The sequence below is a fragment of the Populus alba genome, chromosome 16 (assembly GCF_005239225.2).
Source record: "Populus alba chromosome 16, ASM523922v2, whole genome shotgun sequence".
NCBI classification, from domain to species: Eukaryota; Viridiplantae; Streptophyta; class Magnoliopsida; order Malpighiales; family Salicaceae; genus Populus; species Populus alba.
Window position 1 is genome coordinate 15,090,527 of NC_133299.1, and position 20,273 is coordinate 15,110,799.

At 30.3% G+C, this 20,273-nt stretch overlaps 2 protein-coding genes across 2 annotated transcripts; one reads left to right on the forward strand and one right to left on the reverse strand.

Annotated features, from left to right (window-relative positions):
- The first annotated feature begins 4,851 nt into the window (after positions 1 to 4,851).
- On the forward strand, positions 4,852 to 8,355 carry LOC118035635 (protein LURP-one-related 15). Its single transcript, XM_035041244.2, has 3 exons — positions 4,852 to 5,175; positions 5,296 to 5,520; positions 5,742 to 8,355. The coding sequence occupies exons 1-3, from the start codon at positions 4,927 to 4,929 to the stop codon at positions 5,883 to 5,885; spliced, it is 618 nt and encodes a 205-aa protein (XP_034897135.1). The 5' UTR covers positions 4,852 to 4,926; the 3' UTR covers positions 5,886 to 8,355.
- Positions 7,169 to 8,348, reverse strand: LOC118035634 (protein LURP-one-related 15). Its single transcript, XM_035041243.2, has 3 exons — positions 8,070 to 8,348; positions 7,567 to 7,791; positions 7,169 to 7,479 (listed from the first exon to the last, which is right to left on the reverse strand). The coding sequence occupies exons 1-3, from the start codon at positions 8,346 to 8,348 to the stop codon at positions 7,333 to 7,335; spliced, it is 651 nt and encodes a 216-aa protein (XP_034897134.1). The 3' UTR covers positions 7,169 to 7,332.
- Positions 8,356 to 20,273: the final 11,918 nt, after the last annotated feature.

A 20,273-nucleotide genomic window follows, 5' to 3' on the forward strand; every position in this document is an offset into this window, starting at 1 on the left:
GCCTTGTAGACCATTATCTCTCGCATATTTTTTGGCTTTTTTTGTGTGTCATAACAAAAATCACACAACCTACTTCTATAGTGACAAATTAAATTTTAAAACAAAAAATTGTATTGTTTTCGATGTTACCTATATGCCGCGTGATTCTCCCACACCCTCTTCGCAACATTATCAAGCACGCTATCCCACTCAAACTTGTGTTCTGTATAAGTAATTTATTTAAAATAAAAATAGTACGAGATATAAAATTATAAAAATGATTTATTAAAGATAAGTTGGAAATTAGAAGTTAACACCTACCTGTAATCTTCGAAACCATGCATCGATATAAGGTCTCTAATCAGTATGTTTGGAAAGTTGACTCCATTGAAATAATAGAATCTCCATCAATGATTTAAACGCCGATGTTATTACCCGGGCGGTCTCAATATTTGTGAACCTGAAAATAAATAAAAATAATAAAATATTAATTAGTTGTTCATAAATTATGTTATAAGTATAAAAAAAACTAAAACAGAAACAAACTTACATTGAAAAGTCATCCTTCCCATATGTTTGGTACTTGCGGGTGAATTGACCCCGTTGTGAAGGCACGCCGTCTCTGCGCTGTGAAACTGTGCTGGAAGAGGCAGCATCGCGAGTGGGTGCAGGTGCCTCTACTTGACCGCCACCTAAGGATAAGTCATCATCGCTGCTAGACGAACCAGCTGCAACCATTTGTTGATAACGTGTTGTTGATTTCATTCTATGCATTTACACAAATTTATACGAATAATTACATAATTAAATTAAATTATTTAAAAAAAAATCAGGAGCACCTCCCCTATATTGGAGACTACCCAAAGTTTTCAAACTTGTAAATATTGACAATAGCCATAAACCAATTGACTCCATTGAAAAATCTTATATATAACCTAGCATCTATACAAATTTAACAAAAAAATAAAGCAAAAAAAATAACATTTAAATTTACATATTCAACTAACATTTATAGAGATTCGTCAATAATAATTAAAATTAATGGAAATAATCAAACACATATCAAGCAATAATAGAGTAAAATTAAGATAAAATAATTAAATTTAATCCTATATTTTGAATTACTATTTACAAGTAAATTCAAGAATAACAATTAAAATTCAGCAAGATAATCAATTATTATGGCAATAAAAACAATAAAATAGACAACAAATTAAAAAAAAAAAACTATAGGCTTTAGGAATGAAAAAAATGCTTACTTAATACTCTATTTACTTTTAGACTTTATTTATATACAATACAAAAAAAAAAAAAAACGAAAATATATTGTTATTTTTATATCGTTTTGATATGCTGATATCAAAAATAATTTTTTAAAAAAAAATTATTTAAAAATATTTTAAAAACAATTATTATCTCGAACAAAATATCCCGAGCGACAATCTCAATACATTGGCTACAGAGGAAGCCTAACACATCATCACTAGCTAATTAATGAGATTAGTATATATAAATCATGGATTACAAAATCAAATGTTTATTAGGAAATGTTTGATAATACAATTTAAAAATTCCCACTAGTCAGGGGGTCAATAATTCCATGAAGGAATACTAACAGAAAAATAAGACATGATGTTCTTTCCTGCCTCCATCATTGCCATTAACTAGTAAGAGTAGTATTTTTGTCCGAAAAGGAACAAAGGTTATATAAGAACTGGGTCCACACTTACTTTATATAATGTAAATTAAAATATTATTCTAAATTGTGTCTTAGATTTCCTCTCATCCACTAAAAAAACACAAGGAAATCAGCGCCTATGCGCAGGCTTAAGGTGAACATGAGTTTAGGTAAAATTATAAATGGAGTTTTTAAAAAATACTTTCTTATTTTTATATATATCTAATAAGTGAAGTCTTGAGCAATTTTTATTTTATTCTAAATTAAACAAGAGAAATCTTTATTTTATAAAATATAATTAAGAAATATACTTTATTTATTTTTTAAAAAAAATATTAAATAAAAGCATTAAATCATTGTCCGTGATATTCATATGCTTTGGCTAGCTCTGCAATGGTGTCATGTTATATAAAAATAAAAATAAAAACTTATAAATTTAGGGCTATTTTCAATGATGCATGATATCAGCTTTTTTTAACCAGCTAAAGAATCGAAGGTTTTTTATATATATTATGATTTTCAAAGTTATTAAACCTATTCTAAAACATAACTTTGGTTATAAATAGTATAAATTAAACTGAAGTAATTAAAATAATATTATTTTAAAAAAATAAAAATAAAGTTTTAATCGAGACAATAAAATTCTTAAATGACTTAATCACTTTCCAATTTATTTTTAAAGTCCAAAAGTTTTAATTATAAATGCACCAACAATTATTATGCTGAAAATTAAGATGATACATAATATTTTCTCAATCACATAATACTTTTTTTTAATTTATTATTTTTATTTTTACGTATCAAAAAAACTTTAAAAGTATACATGAGGATATATCAAAATAATTTTTTTTATTTTTAATATCAACACATTAAAATAATTGAAAAACACTAAAAAAAATAAAAAATTTATATTTTTTCAAGTAAAAAATACTTTTAAAATGCATCAAAAAATAAAAGTTAACGCACTATTAAACCATCACTTAATTAGAAACCATTCTATCATCATTGTCTATTTGGAAGTTTGATGAATATTACTTTTTTAAAGTATTCTTTACTAAAAAATATATATATTAAATAATATATTTTTATTTTTTAAATTTTATTTTTGATATTAATGCATTAAAATAATAAAAAAAACAAAAAAATTAAAATTTTTCAAAAGCACGGTTTGAGCGCACTCTCAAACACCTTCTTAGACCTCGTTTGGGATTGCGTTTGCATTAAAGTTCCAACAAAATTTAAACTTTTTTTGCTTAAAATTAATATTTTTATATTTTTTAATCATTTTGATGTATTGATATTCATAATTTTTTAAAATAAAAAAATTATTTTAATTCATTTTTAAGTAAAAATATATTTTAAAAAATAATAGTTACAACACTTAGAAACACCCCTTAACCATATATATATATATATATATATATATATATATATATCGAAAGAAAGAAAGAAAACGAAATTTCTGGGAAGAGAAGGGCTGGAAAAAAGGGGAAAGAGAAAAATCAGCGAGTCAAAATAAAACAAAATGCAAAGAAAAGTCAAGGAGAGGTGAGGTGAGAGATCATCGAGATCAATGCGCATCGTAGTGGCGAAGATTAAATACAACTCTTGGAGTGGTTCTTGATTACATCAATTAACAGTCCCTCAGCTTGTAAGTGTTTTTCACTTTAACCTTTAACTTTTTTAATTGGCATTATAATCTCACTAATAAATTTAGTTTTTAACCCTTGAATCCAACGGATCTTCCTGAAGTATTACATGCTAATAGATAAGAGAATTGTAATTAAAGGACTAAATTAAAAATAAATAATTTTTTTATTAAAAGATTAACAATAATTAAAAATCAAAAAAATATGAATTAAAATTGAAGCACAAAAAATAACTAACCTTTACTTTTTAGTGATGTCCATGAGTGACAAATTGTTCGTCTTCGCTGTCAGGTGCCACATCGAGAGAAAAAATATGTGGCATCGCTTATGAAAAGGAAGATATGTCTAGTGAGAGGCGTCGTATGCACCGCACAAAAAGCGCAGGCGCTTCTTATGTATTGGCATGGTGTGAGCATGTAATAGCATCTTTTTTTAATTAAAAAATCATTAATTCAATATTAAAAAGACTAAAATGCCCTCTAATAATATGGAATTAAAAAAAAACTATATAAAAGGATAAAATTACATTTGCACACATACCTTATTTGTTTATGATTTAAAGGGCAAATCTATCTTTTTAATGTATTCTAACATACATACATACATATATATATATATATATATGGTTAATAGTTCTAATTTTATTTACTTGGAGGGTAAATTAGTCATTTTATTGTTCTCAAAAAATAAAAAAACATATGCATGTACCCTTAACAATCCTTTAATAACTAGTGAACCGATGGAAATGACTATATTATCCTCCAACATCAAGGCATCTCCTTTTTCTTTAAAGAGGAAAATCATAATCTTACTATAGCAATGAATAGTTTTTTGTGTTTGAGTCACGTTTTTAATGTTAATTATTTTGAAAGTAAATAGGTAGGTTGCCTTGTTTTTTTTTTTTATTTACGTGGATGTCCGGGCCAGCTTGCGCGCACCACAACTAATCTCACGGTTCACTGAACATCCTGCAAACCCAATGAACATGTAAGGCACCGCGGGGGTGACAGGCATGCATGATGAGGTATGAACCCAAGATGCAGAGAAAAGGAACAAGTTCCTTTAACCGTTGGCCAAGAACTCAAATGCGATCGGTTGCCTTGTTTGAAACATTGGCTGCTAAATAGAAAAACCCATGTCCCTGGTCAGGTCAACATCGAAAAGGGATAGCTTAATAATTAATTAACACCATATTGCAACGGGAAGCTGTCCACTGCAACTGGAAATTGTGTTGCCATTGTTGACTTGTTTAGCAATTACTGTCATTCTTTAGCAAATCCAGCGAAAGTAATCTTGTGACTCTCCCAGTGACAAGTGAATTTAACTTATAAAAGTCGATAAAGGTAGTTCAAAGCATAAACTCGTACCAGGCAAGTGGATATATATGGTTATATTTTATATTCATAGCTCACATTATGAAATGCAAAAGATGCTCCAAGTTGCATTATTTAAGAATAAAATTGCGTTGCCATTGTTGACTTGTTTCTTGAAATGATGTCCAGTTGACTGTTTTTTTTTTTTTATTTAAAGACACGACATGCATCAAGACCTGCATAATATAGAAATTTAGCTATTTTTCTTTCGGTTTATTTCTCCGAGTAATATTTTGTTTCTGTGATTATGGCTACTGGACAAGCACCAGGCAACCCCATTCCAGCTATGAGAACGTACCCGCCGGTTGAGCATCCAGTGGTGGTAATAGGGGCACAGTACCTGGCACAGTACCCTGTTGAGCTCGCCGTCAACGATTTTAAGGTGTCTGACATTAATGGCACCCTCGTCTTCCAGGTCCAGATTAAACTATCAAGCATTAATCGTCGTTTTCTGAAAGATGCAGCCGGAAACACCCTTGTCAATCTCAGGAAGAAGGTATGATTAATTGCTCTCTGTCATTTGTTCTCTTCTTTTTCAATCTAACCATCACAACAACGATAAGAGTCAATCCCAAATCAATTTCTTACCGCGTGTTTAATTTATCATTTTCTCCAGATAATGACCATGCATCAGAGGTGGGAGGCTTTTAGAGGAGAAAGCAAGGAGGAGAATGATTTGATTTTCACAGCCAAGAAATCAAAGCAGTCCCAATCCAAGACTGAGGTAGACGTATTCTTGGGTAATAACAAAGGAGAGGTCCCTGATTTCAAGGTCAAAGAAGGCTACAGCAAGAGTTCCCGCTCTGTACTTCTTCGAGATTCCAATACCATGATTGCACAGGTGACATTAACAAAACTTATTTCTGAAATATGTCAATATTGAATAAATTTAACCAACATCATCTTCTCATGTAGAACTACATGTCTGTGGCCGAGGCTGTCGTAGAAATACCCCAGATTTCATTACATCATTTACATTAAAACCGATTATTGTTTTAATCAAGAAAGTTGTCTTCATAATTAATATCTCATGCCAGTATTTTTCTTATTATGTGAACGCAGGTGCATGGAGGACACACTCTCGCGATTATGCCTAATGTTGATTATGCCTTCATTGTGGCTCTTGTGGTGGTGATTCTGGAGGGGATCAAGGCGGATGATCATAGGGAAGGCGCGGCCCTTAAAGACATTAACGGTGTAAAATAGAGACTCGTTGACATATATTAATCGCCGGCTTTAAAGTTAAATAGAATGAAACAACAGTCCCCCAGCTTGTAAGTGTTTTTCACTTTAACCATTAACTTTTTTAATTAGCATTATAATCTAACTAATAAATTTAGTTTTTAACCCTTGAATCCAACGGATCTTCCTGAAGTATTACATGCTAATAGATAAGAGAATTGTAATTAAAGGACTAAATTAAAAACAAACAAATTTTTTTATAAAAAAATCAAGAATAAAAATTAAAAATTAAAAGAATATGAACTAAAATTAAAATACAAAAAATAACTAACCTTTACTTTTTAGTTACTACCATGAGTGACAAATTATTTGTCTTCGCGATCACGTGCCACATCAGAGGTTATGGAGTTAAGGTGCATTCCAAGTATTAAAGGAATCGATGGTGATAAATTCTCATGATGGTGATAAATTCTAAAAGTTATCATTAGAAATGCATGATGCCTATAGCCATGTATAACATCAAAACAAGTAAAAGTTGTTTCGATGTGATTTGATTAACCTAATGAATCTAAATATAACTTGATAAAAATCTAGTTTGACTGAAAAAATATTTTTTCGAGACAACATTGATTTAATTTTATTTTTAAAAAAAATATTAAGATGATAATGTTTTGGATCGACTCGAGTTACTTGGGTTAAACAGTAAAATTCATAATCAGGGTTTTAAACTCAAATGAGTTTAATAACTATACTTTTTATAATCTTATTTTTTTAATTATATAATAATAATAATAATAGACGTGTGTCAGAAAGACACCAAATATAATTTAAGGGGAAAAAAATCATGAAGGGCTATAAAAAAAGTGCTAATGTTATAAAAAAAAGTTTCATAATCTTTTTTGGTGATATTCTTTCTTATCTCTTAAAACATAGAATTTTAAAGGATGAACAAAATGAAGTTTTGGATAAAAAAAACTAAAGTTCTAAAGCTAAAGGGACAAAAGAAATAAAAATAAAGAAATTTTGAGGATCAAATTTTTAAAATCTTCACCTCATGTGTTTATATATAGGCTCTTTTTTATTGTAGTGTTTAATTTGATCCTTAAAGTTTCAATATTTCCCTAACAACAAATTAAATTGCATTCTTTTTACTGAATCAAGCACCAACTTTTGAAAGCGCTCCAAACAAATTTAAACAAATAAATTTTACTAAAGTTATAAAGCTAAGTTTATATAATGATCATTTATCTCAAGTTATGTGTTATTTGTTTTTGGGTTTGATCAGAATTCAAAACACATTAAATAAATGATTATAAAACTTAACAAACATTATATATTTTACGCTTTATGTCATCCACAAAGCATACACTTTACATTAGGAAAAAGCAATAAAGAATGCATTGTATTTATTCTTACAATAAAAAAGCAATAAAACTTGAAAACATCTCCTGAAATAAAACAAAAGCTGTATTTAATCTTCGCCACTACGGTCCGCATTGATCTCATCGAGAATCACTACAAGAGCTACTATGAAGGCATAATCAACATTAGGATAAACAGTCACTCCAAAACTATCTGTATCCAAGATCATTGTCGTGAGAGAATGTAATCTATGCATCTGCATTTATGTAAGATTTAAAAATATTAGTACGAAAACCTGCAAAGATAGGACTCTAAAATGAATGAGAGCTAGCATCGAACTTACTTGTGCAAGCATGGTATTGGAATCTCCAACAAGTATAGAGCAGGAACTCTCTCCGTACCCTCCCTTGACCTTGAAATCAGGGACCTCTCTTTTGTTGTTAGCCAAGAATACGTCTAACTCAGTTTTGAATTGGAACAGCTTTGATTTCTTGGCTGTGAAAAGCAAATCTTTCTCCTCCTTGCTTTCTCCTCTAAAAGCTTCCCACCTCCGATGCATGGTCCTTATCTGGAGAAAATGGTAAACACGCAGTAAGCCATCTCATTGATATATGGACAGTAATGATAATAAACTTATTTGACTGTATCCAACTTTCATCATTGTTATTTGATGCGTGGTCCTTATCAGTTAAATTACATTTAAAAAATAATAATAATCCTCGATGTTTATATTAAATGAATCATATCTAATCTCGTGTAAAAGGCAACCAAATTTAGAATTTATCATTGTTGTGATGGTTAGATTGAAAAAGAAGAAAGCAAATGAAAAAGAGCAATTAAACATACCTTCTGCCTGAGATTGACAAGGGTGTTACCGGCTGCATCTTTCAGAAAACGACGATCATGTAGGGTTAAGAGTTTACTCTTGACCTGGAAGATGAGGGTGCCATTAATGTCAGACACCTTAAAATCATTCTCTCCAAGAGTCCATAGCTTTGTAGAGACGGCGAGTTCAACAGGGTACTGTGCCAGGTACTGTGGTCCTATTACCACCACTGGATGCTCCACCGGCGGGTATGTTCTCACAGCTGGAATGGGGTTGCCTGGTGCGTGCCCAGTAGCCATAATCACAGAAACAAAATATTACTCGAAGAAATAAACAGAAAGAAAAATAGCTAAATTTCTATATTATGCAGGTCTTGATGGTGGTTATAGAAGTAGTCTTTGAGAGGAATGCTGTATGCATATTATAGTGCCCATTAGCCTATATGGCATGTCGTGTCTTCAAATAAAAAAAATACAGTCAACTGTACATCATTTCAAGAAACAAATCAACAATGGCAACACAATTTAATTTATTCGTAAATGATGCAACTTGGAGCATCTTTATGTGAGCGATACCATATATCCACTTGTCAGCAACCCCCCCCCCCCCCCCAAATAATTATTGGTACGAGTTTATGCTTTTAACTACCTTTATCAACTTTTATAAGTTAAATTCACTTGTCACTGAGAGAGTCACAAGATTACTTTCGCTGGATTTGCTAAAGAATGACAGTGCTCCCTTCTATATTTGGGTTTGATTACTTCCTTTGTTGGCGTTTGCACATTTCTTTAAAACCCACTTGCTGAACCGTGTCTCATCTGATCCCTTGTCCGTTTCACCACTTGGATAAAGAAGGATAATGACAGCTTCCCGTTGCAATATGGTGTTAATTAATTATTAAGCCATCCCTTTCCATGTTGACAGTTGGGGGTAAAACAGTTCTTTCCATCGGTTCATTAGCTATTAAAGAATTGTCAGGGGTACAAGTGTCTTTTTGCTTTTTAAAAACAATAAAATAATTAATTTACCTTCCAAGTAAAAAAACTTTATAACTGTTGAACAAAATATTTTTGTTTTTTTTTTAGAACATATTAAAAAGATAGTTTTGCCCTTTAAATCATAAACAAATAAGGTTGGTATGCAGAAACAATTTCATCATTTTACATAGTTTTTTTTTTAATTCTAGATTAATAGAGGGCATTTTAGTTTTTTAATATTGAATTAATGATTTTTTAATTAAAAAAGATGATAGCACATGCTCACACCATGCCAATACTTGAGAGGCAACCATGCTCTGTGTGTGGTGCATGCAATGTCTCTTATTGGCTATACTTACCTTTTCATAAGTGATGCCACCAAAACCACACAAATTCAAAATAACAAAAACATTGTAAATTCATTTGTTCAAACTCAACATAATCATAATATGACAACAAGATCCATGAACCAAATAATTAAACACAAGCAACTTCATACAATGACAAAATATCCTCTTCCACAAACCTTTGAACCAACATGCATGCGCCAAGCTATATCTCAATCTCAGTAATATAATGCTATGTCAAATGAGCTCACTACCATCTTGAAGCATAGAACTTGGGACTTACTTCCACGACCTTCAAATTGTACCCATGTAGGTTGTAGATGGGTGTTTAAAGTCTAGTGGTTATACTGATTGATTGAAATATTTTCTTATTGCAAAGGGGTATAATCAATGCCCCGTACAACTTGACGACAAAGAAACATTCAATCCAATAGTTAAACTTGCCACCATTAGATCAATTTTAATTGTTATTGTCATGAATGGGTAAGAGTTGAGGCAAATAAATGTTAACAATGCTTTTCTACATAGGAATTTAACTAAACTATTTATATGATGTAACATCTTTGTTTTAAAGACATGTTTAAGCCTAATAATATATGTATATTAAGAAAAGCCATTTATGGGTTTAAACAAGCACCCCCGAGGTATGACATACAACTCTAAAAAATACTCTCCATAAATTGTTGTTCTTATTTGATAAGTAGAACTCCTATTTATAAGGTTTGTACAATATGTTGTTTATTATAAATTCAAATACATGAGGATAGAAGATTTACAAAAGATAAGATGAGGGGAAATCTATATTGTTACAAATTCTTGATTTTCTTTTTGTGATTAATCACTATCTAAACACCAAATAACCTTATTTTTTTTAGTATATTAGATTTTGAAACACCATCAATATTTTATTATTGTAGCAATACTGAAGTTGTGCATCTTAATTTGTCTTTTATAGAATTTATGCTTGATGGTAATCAATTTTCGTGCCACATATGCTGGTTATTAATATATCGTTGAAAGGTGATTTGGGCTTCTTCGCAGAAAAATCCTAAGAATGCACTCACATTAAGAATATTTGAGGAGATTTGTATATTGTTGTGATTGTTGAAATAAATTGGAGCCATTGTTATATGTAAGGTGTCGTGGGGCGACGTCGAATTGTACACCTTTTTGCCTCCTGAGAGGTGTTAGGAAAAGAAAGGGTTTTAGGTTTAATCATAAAATTATGATTAAGGCTTAGGAATCATCACCTACTATTATAGTTACTAGGAAACCTATGTTCTGCAAGAGTTTGGGTAACTGACTGCTTGTGCAAGGAAAAGATGCATCATTCTCAATGCACCCTACTTAAGGTAAGATGCATTATTATTTTATTGTTATTCTAAGTCATGTTTATGTCCATTGGTCTTATCTAAGATTCAAGATAGATATCTATTCATGAGAAGGTTTCTATCTTATTATGTTAAATCCTAATCATTCTAAAGTCTAGATTTTAGCATTGCATTTATTTTGCACTTGCATCTTTAATACCTGAGGGTGTACTCTATTATGTAGTTTTACACCCCTGAATGTTAAAATCTACAGCTAAACCTTAATACTCTAAATGTAAAATGAACAAAATGATTGGTGATAGATTTTTTATATTTTGGTTAAACCCTAAGGGATAATCATAAACTAGTTACGATATCCATTTTTGCATTTCAAAACATGAGAAAGATGTTTTTTTTGTTTTTTTTGTAAAAAGAATGTTTAGAAAACTAGTTACGGTAATCATAAACTGTTTTTTGTTTTCTACCTTATCATGGTGAATGTTTTTTTGCATTTATATTTTAATATTATTTATTATTATATTATTATTATTATTTTGGGATAAGCTAGACTGGGTCCAACCCAAGCCCATTAAAATGGCTATCAATGGGGGGTTTTGAAGTGAAAAGAAAGAACTTTGATTGGTAGGAGGGAGAGGGTTTGTCATAACCTAATTTTTTATCCTTTCATTTTAATTATTATTAATATTTTATTTCCTGAAAAATGATAATAAAAAATGAAAAAAAATGATGATGAAAAAATAAAAGAATAAATGAAGAATGAATTAAAATTTGGGTTAAGGGAAATATTATTGGAAGTTTTGGGATTTAATTAAACTTTGAATTAAATTTTATTAACCAAATTAAAAGCTTAATTAAACAATTGATAAGTTTTGGACTTAAATGAACTTGGAATTAGTTTAATTTATGAAATCAGGGGCTTAATTGAAAAAATACTAAAGTTTGGGGCTGATTCGGGTTAAAACTGCAAGAAATTGAAGTATATGGACCATTCTGTAAATGATGCTAAACTTCAGGGGTCCAATGACAGTTTATCCAGGGAACTTGATTACAAAACTTTCAGAACGTTAAGGATCAAGACGCAAATGGCCATCAACACTGTTCATCTTCTTCACCCGACCGGAAAAAAAAACGGATGCCCAACGATGCATCGCCATTAATCCTGCAATAACAGTCAGTTTATTACCGGGGTAACGGTGACATTCTCTGGCTATAAATCCAGAGAAAAAAAAAAAAGCAGAACCGAGGGAAGGAGAAAACAGAGAGGCAGAGCGAGCAGTACAAGAAAGCTTAAACAGGGGGGAAAACTGGGGGAAGGAGAAACGTAAAGAAAAACAGAAACACCAAGAACGAGAGACAAGAATGAACAGAAAAACCCAGGAAAAACAGAGACGAGCAAACAGAGAAAACCAGGGAGGAACGAACCGAGAAAAACACAGGGAGACAGAGGAAGAAAATAAAGAAAAGAGGGAAAGACAGACATTACAGAGAGGGAGGGACAGACACAGAGACGAAAAAAAAGACAGAAATAAAGACAAGAGAGGACGAAGAAGAAAAACAAGACGAAGCAGAGGAGAGCGTCCGATTCGACCAGCAACCTCACGTCTTCATCCTCTTCGTCTCAGAACCAGAGCTTGTCAGGAAGACGCCACAGAAAAAGAGACGAAGAAGGAATCCAGAAAGCAAGAAAAAAAGAAACCAAGAAGAGAAAACCAAAAACAGAGATGAAGCGAAAGAAAAACAAAAGCAGAGGAAGAAAGCAACTAGCCGACCAGTCCTCTATCACGTCTCTGTCTCCCTGCTTCCAGGTAAGTTTCTCCAGCTTTGCAAGATAATTCACCCACACTGTACACTTTCAAATTTAATTACAGTGTGGCTGTAGCAGGCGTGCGTGAACAATTCACACATGCTTGCGGGTAGAAGCCAACCGGGGTCTATGGGCTGAGCTAGACCAAGTCTTAAAAAAGTAAAAAGTAAAAAATAAAAACAAGTAAAATAAAATAAAAAAATGCATGCATTAAAAATAAATTTGTTTTATTGGTTTATTTACTGACATCAGAGTCAAGAATAAAAATACTGATTTAAATTTATTTTATTATTTTCTAGCTACATAATATTTACCAACGCCAAAGTTGGAAATATTCGTAATTGAATATTCACTAACGTCAGAGTCAGGAATATTACAAGCAAACTATCATAGCATACACCAACAAACTTTTAGCAATTTAAGACAAAACCAGTAATGCAGCTTGCCAAAAGCATGATATTTAAGGGGTGATAATATCTTCTATTTTATATAATCAGTCTTGTACCATGGAATCTATGTTGACCAGTTAGGGTTTCTAGTGATCATAATACTAGGTGGCAACTCTTTAAACAAGACATTTCCCTATCAAAGAATAAGATACCCAAAATCTATTCTTTTCATTGAATATTTTTAAGGTAACCGTGACGTCGGGTGCAATAAGGTTAATGGAGGGATTCCTGGTGGTGGTGTTGTCGAAGGTGGAGAAAAAAAGGGGAAAGGGAGGCTAGCGGAAGAGAAGAAAAAAAAACTAGGGCAAAAATGATTTTTTACCAACTTTTCACACTAATTTCTTGATGCTTAGGGCATGAAATCTATCTTTATTTATAGACGGTGGAATAGGAATATTTTTTCTTTACTTGTGTCAAATCTTAGCCCTTGATTTAAACTAGAAGGGTCCTGACCTCTGGTTCAAAGTTGTTATTATGGCCTGAAAAGTTTGTTGTTAAAGGCTGGTCGAGTTGGCCACTTTGAGGTGACGTCACGACAGCTATAAGGAAAATTTGCAAAAAAGACCTACTATAGGATGTAGTATAATGTCGGACCATTATGGTGATGTATATTTTGTCTGGTTTAGTTAAGATATGAAGCATTAGATGACCTTAAAAAGAAGCTATCCGAACAGCTTTTTTCGGGTGAAAGGTTGGGAATGATAAACAGTACCACACAATGCATCCTTTGGTTCCCTTTATTTTTACCTTTTCAAAAACAGTGTTGTTTTGGACCTTAAATTAGGTATTTTGTCTAAAGTTTAATTTGGTCCTCTAACATTTAATTTCTTTCAATTTCACCTCTAATTACCCTAAAATTTTGATTTAATGCAATTTTTCCCCTGTTGAATTACAATATTAGCCCCGACTTTCAACACCTTTTTCATATTACTTCTTGGTTTTGGATTTATGCAATTTGACCCTCAATTGACCATTAAATTTTTATTTTTCTTCAATTGCACCCCTGATTTCAATCAATTAAGTCCCTATAGTTCAACGCCTTTTTTAAAATGATCATTGGCTGTGAATTTCTTCGATTTAACCCCTAATTGACTCCAAAACTTTTATTTTCTTGTGATTTTATCCTTGATTTAAGTCAATTGACTTTGTAAAAATTAACTTTGATCTTCTAAAATTTCAATATTCTTAATTAAGCTCAAATTGGGCTCTCAAACTTAATTTCTCACCAATTAAGCTCCTAATAAAATTAATTTAATCCATTTAAAGTAAAATTAAGTCCTTGCATTTAATTAAATCCTTCAATTGGATCCAAATTAATTTTTAAATATAATTAAACTTTAATTTGGTCTATGATTAAATTAAATTAGCCTATTAAAATTCTAATTATGTCCTTAGGCTTAAGTTTCATGTAGATTCATCCACTAATGATTTAATTTGACCTTGAATCTACATTGTCTCTTAAGTTGTGGGTAAAATAAGATACAATTAGGCTCCCAATTCCATTCAAAATTATAGCTTGATTTTTCTACATTTAAAATCCTTCCTCATCTACTTTTTTCCACGTCGCCGGTCTCCTTACTATCATTATTTTATTCTTTATTTTTATTTTAAAAAAATAAAAGTGAATTTAAAGAATAACTCAAAAATAAATTATGACATAAGGTAGAATTTATTATCTTAAAACAAAAGATATGGAGACATAGAGAATGATATAGAATATGAAACTTAGTCGGAGTTGTACTTGGCAGTGGTATATAAGATAAATTGAATATTTTTTTTATATATTATTTGGTTGATGAAAGACAAGGTAAGATAAAATATGAAAAAAGCTTGTTTTACTATCATTATCAAAATTACAATATTTGAAACAATAAATAAAAATCAGTATTTCTACTTTAATTTATAATAAGTATTAAATTTTTTATCTAACTTTTTTTTTTTTTGGTAACCCGAGGTGTCCGGGCCAGCTTGCGCGCACCACAACTAATTCCCAGGCTCACTGAACATCCTGCAAGCCCAGTGAGCATGTAAGGCACCGCGGGGATGACAAGGATACACAAGTGAGGCTTGAACCCTGGTGCAGAGGAAGGGAACAAGTCCCTTCAACCGCTGGGCCACAAGCTCATGTGTATCTCCACTCATCAAAATCCGGTTAATTTTTTTGTAATCATTTTTGAAAAGATAATCATTTCTTAAAAAATAGTATAGTTAAATTATGTTTTACTCAATCATTAAACAAAAATTAAGTGTTAAATATTTCTCAGCTTTGAAGTGGTTCAATCAAGTATCAGGATATTTATTTCTCAAAAAAGATATGTTCTAGAAATATTAGACAAGTTTCAAATGAATAATTGCAATTTAATGAGTACACCAATTGAGTTTAGTTTGAAACTAAATAGAAATCATGAAAGAAAGAAGGTTGATAACACCCTATACAAGAAAATTATAGGGAGTTAATTTGATATATCTGACAACAGCAAGGCTAGATATAATATATTTAATAAGTCTTGTTAGTAAATACGTAGATAATCCAATAAAAATTCATCTTTTAATGGCTAAAAGATACTTTGATACTTAAAAGTTACTATGAGTATCGTTCTACATGAAAAGAGAAAAGTTTAATTTGATTGGCTTTGCTAACAGCCATTATGTGGGAAATCAAGATGATATAAGAACCATTTGTAGGTATGTTTTTAAGCTTCGTTCAAGAGTTTTTAAAAAAATTTAAATTTTTTTTATTTTTTTAAATTATATTTTTTTATATTTTGAATCGTTTTGATGAATTAATATTAAAAATAAATTTTAAAAAATAAAAAATATATTATTTTAATATATTTTTAAATAAAAAATAATTTAATAATCATAAACCAAATATTAAAAAAAAAAAAAAAACTGTAACGTTTTGACGTTTTCTTTTGGTGTGCAGTGTTGATCTGGTTCATGCCTAAAAAAGAAGATAGCTCGGTTGCCTTGTTTAACACTGTAGTCACTGGCTGCTAGATCTCCTTGATCATGCTTACGGACGGACCATGTGCCTCTATCTTAATTATCAGGTCAACATGGGAGAGAATAGGACACGTGGAGAGATGGAGAAGGGATAGCTTAATAATTAATTAACGTCCCTTTGCATCTGGACGTGGAGCCCTGGGAAACGGATAGGATCGTACACGCTTTGAAATATACTATCTTAGATACCCGCGCGATGCTGCTAGTTATTTTTTTATATATAAAATATTAAAAAAAATAAAAATTTAAAAATTTTGAATTTTTCTGCAAAGCTATACCTAAGAATCTTGGGTTTGATTGCAACGAACCTAAGAGTAATATTTATAATATTAATAATAAAATTAAACTTGCATGATCCAAGTTTAAGTGAGCCTGATTGTAACACCGGACCCAAGAATATTGAATGTGGGTCTGGCTATAAGGTCGTATCATAAAAGTGTGATAATTAAATAGATTAATTAAAAAAAATAAAAAAAAAATCAACAGAAAAGAAAAAACTAATGAAGAAAAAAAAAAGAAATTGAATTAGTTGGGTTAACCCTTTAAACCAGGTTATCCTGTAAAACCTGGGATTTGCGTCATGAAACTTTGATAACTAAATAGAAAAAAAAATGACGGGTTTACCTAGAATTAACTGGGTTAACCAATCAAACCAAGTTAACCCGTCAAGCCTAGGATACGTATCATAAAAGTCTGATAATTAAATAGAAAGAAAATTAACTTTAACAAACTAAACTAAATAAAAAAAATAACTCGTCAAATCAGGTTAACGCATCAAACTCGAGATTCGTATCATGAAAATATGATAACTAAATAAAAAAATATTAACATTAACAAACTAAATCAAACAAAAAAAATTCATTAAAAAAATAAAAAATAAAAAATAAAAGAAAAAAACAATCATATAATATAATACAATATTATTTTATTTAAAGAAGTGACTGTGTATCCTAATGTTTTGGAGTGACTGTGTATCCTAATGTTGATTATGCCTTCATAGCGGCTCTTGTGGTGATTCTCGACGAGATCAATGCGGATCGTAGCGGCGAAGATTACATACAACTCTTGGAGTGGTTCTTGAAGACATCAATTAATGCAGATCGCAGTGGCGAAGACTGACTATAATTTATTTTTTTGTCTTATTACGAGTGAAGTTCTCACGTTTAATTGTTCTTTCATGTAAAATTAAATGCAATTCATGTTTTATTGCTTTTCCTTAATGTAAACATGTTTGCCTTGTGGGTGACATCTGTGGCGGAGCCACGTAAGGTAATAAGAAGGCAATTGCCTTCTTATTTTTTTTAATTTTTTTATATTAAAATATTAATAATATCTTAGTATATTTAATAGTTTTTTTGCTGGTTATAGTTAATTCAAGTTAGCTATTATGAACTTTAGAGGTGAGAAAAAAATCAAAAAATTAATTAAACTAAAAAAACAAAAAAATAATAATAATAAAAACCAAATCTTGAAAAAAAACCAATTAACCCAAGTTAGCTTTTTCATTTTGAAATTATTATTATATTAACTTTGTTTGATATGAGTTAGTTCATATATTTTAAATTAATTTTTCTATATAATTCATATCTATATAATATATAATATTAAAATTTGTTAATAATTTGCCCCTTCATTTTAAAAATTCTGGCTCTGCCACCGGTGATATAAAGAGTGAAATACATTTTTTTTTTAATTTTTATACTCTGTTTTTAAAATATTAAAATATTAACAGCCCATCAACTTGTAAGTTTTTTCACTTTAACCCTTAAATGTTTTAATTAGCATTGTAGTCTACCTAATAAATTTAGTTTTTAACCCTTGAATCCAACGGATCTTCCTGAAGTATTAAATGCTAATAGATAAGGGAATTGTGTTGTGAAATTGAAGTCCTTCAAGTTTAGAATTAGTTCAGTGTGATTTTTAAATTCCAAAGCCTTTTGTTTGAAGCTCTTCTCAAGTCCAAATCTGACTAATTAATTAATTCAATAAAGTATTTCTTTATTTATTTTTTGCAATTGGTACTTGATTATGCAGCTCCTGATATTAGAGTGTTTGGAATAGAGGTGTGATGAGGTGTGATTGATTTTTTAAAAATATAATTTTAAAAAAATATAAATCATACCTTACTAAAAACAAAACAAAAATACATGTTTTTTTATTGTTTTTTCTATAGTTTTCATTAAAAAAAAAAAAAAAAAAAACTCAATCACACCTCTCCACACCTTCCACCGGTTATTATGTACATGTAAAATTAATTTTTATTTAATAGTAACACTACATAAGTTAAGAATTAAGAATTGATCAACAAAATTGCGATACATGGGCTAGATTTTTTTTTTATCCCACAATCTTTCACGTGTCGAGATTTTATTGGTCAATCCATAATATCTAACAGATGGATGAAGTAATGTATATCGAAATTCTTTTTTATTTGTGGACCGAATAAAACAATTTTTAATTAGCAGAGGGATGAAGTATATCGAAATTCCTTTTTTATTTGAGGACAAGGATACCCTCCAATTAGATTATGCATCAAATTAAACTTAATTTAGACTATTTAAATCTTATTTATCACAGAATTAATGATAATATAGACGGCATGATAAGTTTAACACATCGTTTTTTAGGGTCTTGACTAGTAATAAATTCTTTTATCATTCATTCATTCACGTAGCCTTCAAAAAAGAACATTTGCTTGAAATACTTAACCTAGAATCCAAAAAAGAACATTGTGAAATAAGATTTGCAGCACAAAACGAAATTAGCAGCTTAATTAGTTGATATAGTAAATTAAAATACTAGTTTATTACTACCATAGTTAGATTTTTTTTGTTAAGGTCATGGTGTCCTCGAGCTATTTATAGACACGATCGAGGCGAGGCCATTCCCCCTCCAATATATATTCAAATCTTAGATTTCAAATAATTAAAACTCATCAAAATAAATGCTGAAATCCTTGAAAAATATAACGCAAAAATAATTAATTTTTCACAATCATTTTACTCATTTTCTTAAAAAAAAAAAAAAAAACAACAACAACTCTGTCATTTTTGGAGTGATTATTTTCGATTCGGTTCAATTCGATTTTTATCAAAAAAATATAACCAAATCAAAATTAAAAAAAAAAAAAAACTAAAATCATTTCAAACCGACCTGTTTTGGTTCGATTCGATTCGGTTTTTTATGATAAAAACCGGTTCAAACCGGTTTAGCTCGGTTTTTCCGGTTTGGCTCTGCTTTTTTTCTTGTTTGGCTTGGTTTTTTTTCCTGTTTGGCTCTATTTTTTTTCCTGTTTGAGTTCGGTTCAGTTTGATTTTTTTGGTTTCAAGCTTATAAACTGAACCAATCAGTTTTTTCAAAATTTTAATCGGTTTGTTTTCATCGTTCGGTTTTTTCAATTATTTTTTTTTTTTTTTTATCAATTTAATTAGTTTTAAATTTTTTTATTCACTCCTAGTCATTTCTTCCTAAATTATTTTTAAACAAACTTGAAGTTCATGATTTTAAGTGGATCTTCCACCACCAACTAATCACGTTGTTAGACTTCCTGTATCCACTAATTATTTATGAACTAAAAGGTCCACTTGAAGCTGGTGGTGGATGCAACGGTCAATAACTTTAGCCAGATGCAATCATCACCACCAACGGTAGATGTGCTAATTTGGGAAAGAAAGCTGCAAAGGTCAAATTCCAAAAGGAAATGGCCTTCACGATTTGCAGGATGGAGAATGGTTGTATTTCCATGACACACCTGCGATGACATCCGCCGTCGTGGCGCTGGTCCTATATCAAACGATGGAGATGAGTGTTGACTAGATTTTGCTTTATCATTTATTTAAATAAGAGGAAACTAGATCTTGCTTTAATATAACAGCCGGAATGAATTTTTTTATTTAAAAGTCATGGGATCAACTAGCACCAGTACCAATAAGTTATCTTTATTTAATTATACAATAAAAAAATCATAATAAATTAATTGAATTTTATATATATATAAAAGTAATTATAACAATTTGCACAAAATAAATGCTTGTCAAAAAAAAAAAAATTATAAAACTTAATTCTTAAATAATTCAATATTAAAAGATGAAGTTTTAAAAAAAATAATAACAAAAAAACAACTCAAGATGTGAAGTCACGATAACTCCACAAAAAATAAATTAAAAAAAATAACAATGTCTAATTCCTAACTATCTAAATGTAAAAGGACCAAACTGGGAAAAACATTTAATTAACTATAAGGACCAAAAAAAAAATCAACACACTTGGACAAATTCACCAAACCTCATGAGTTGAATAATGCTAGCATG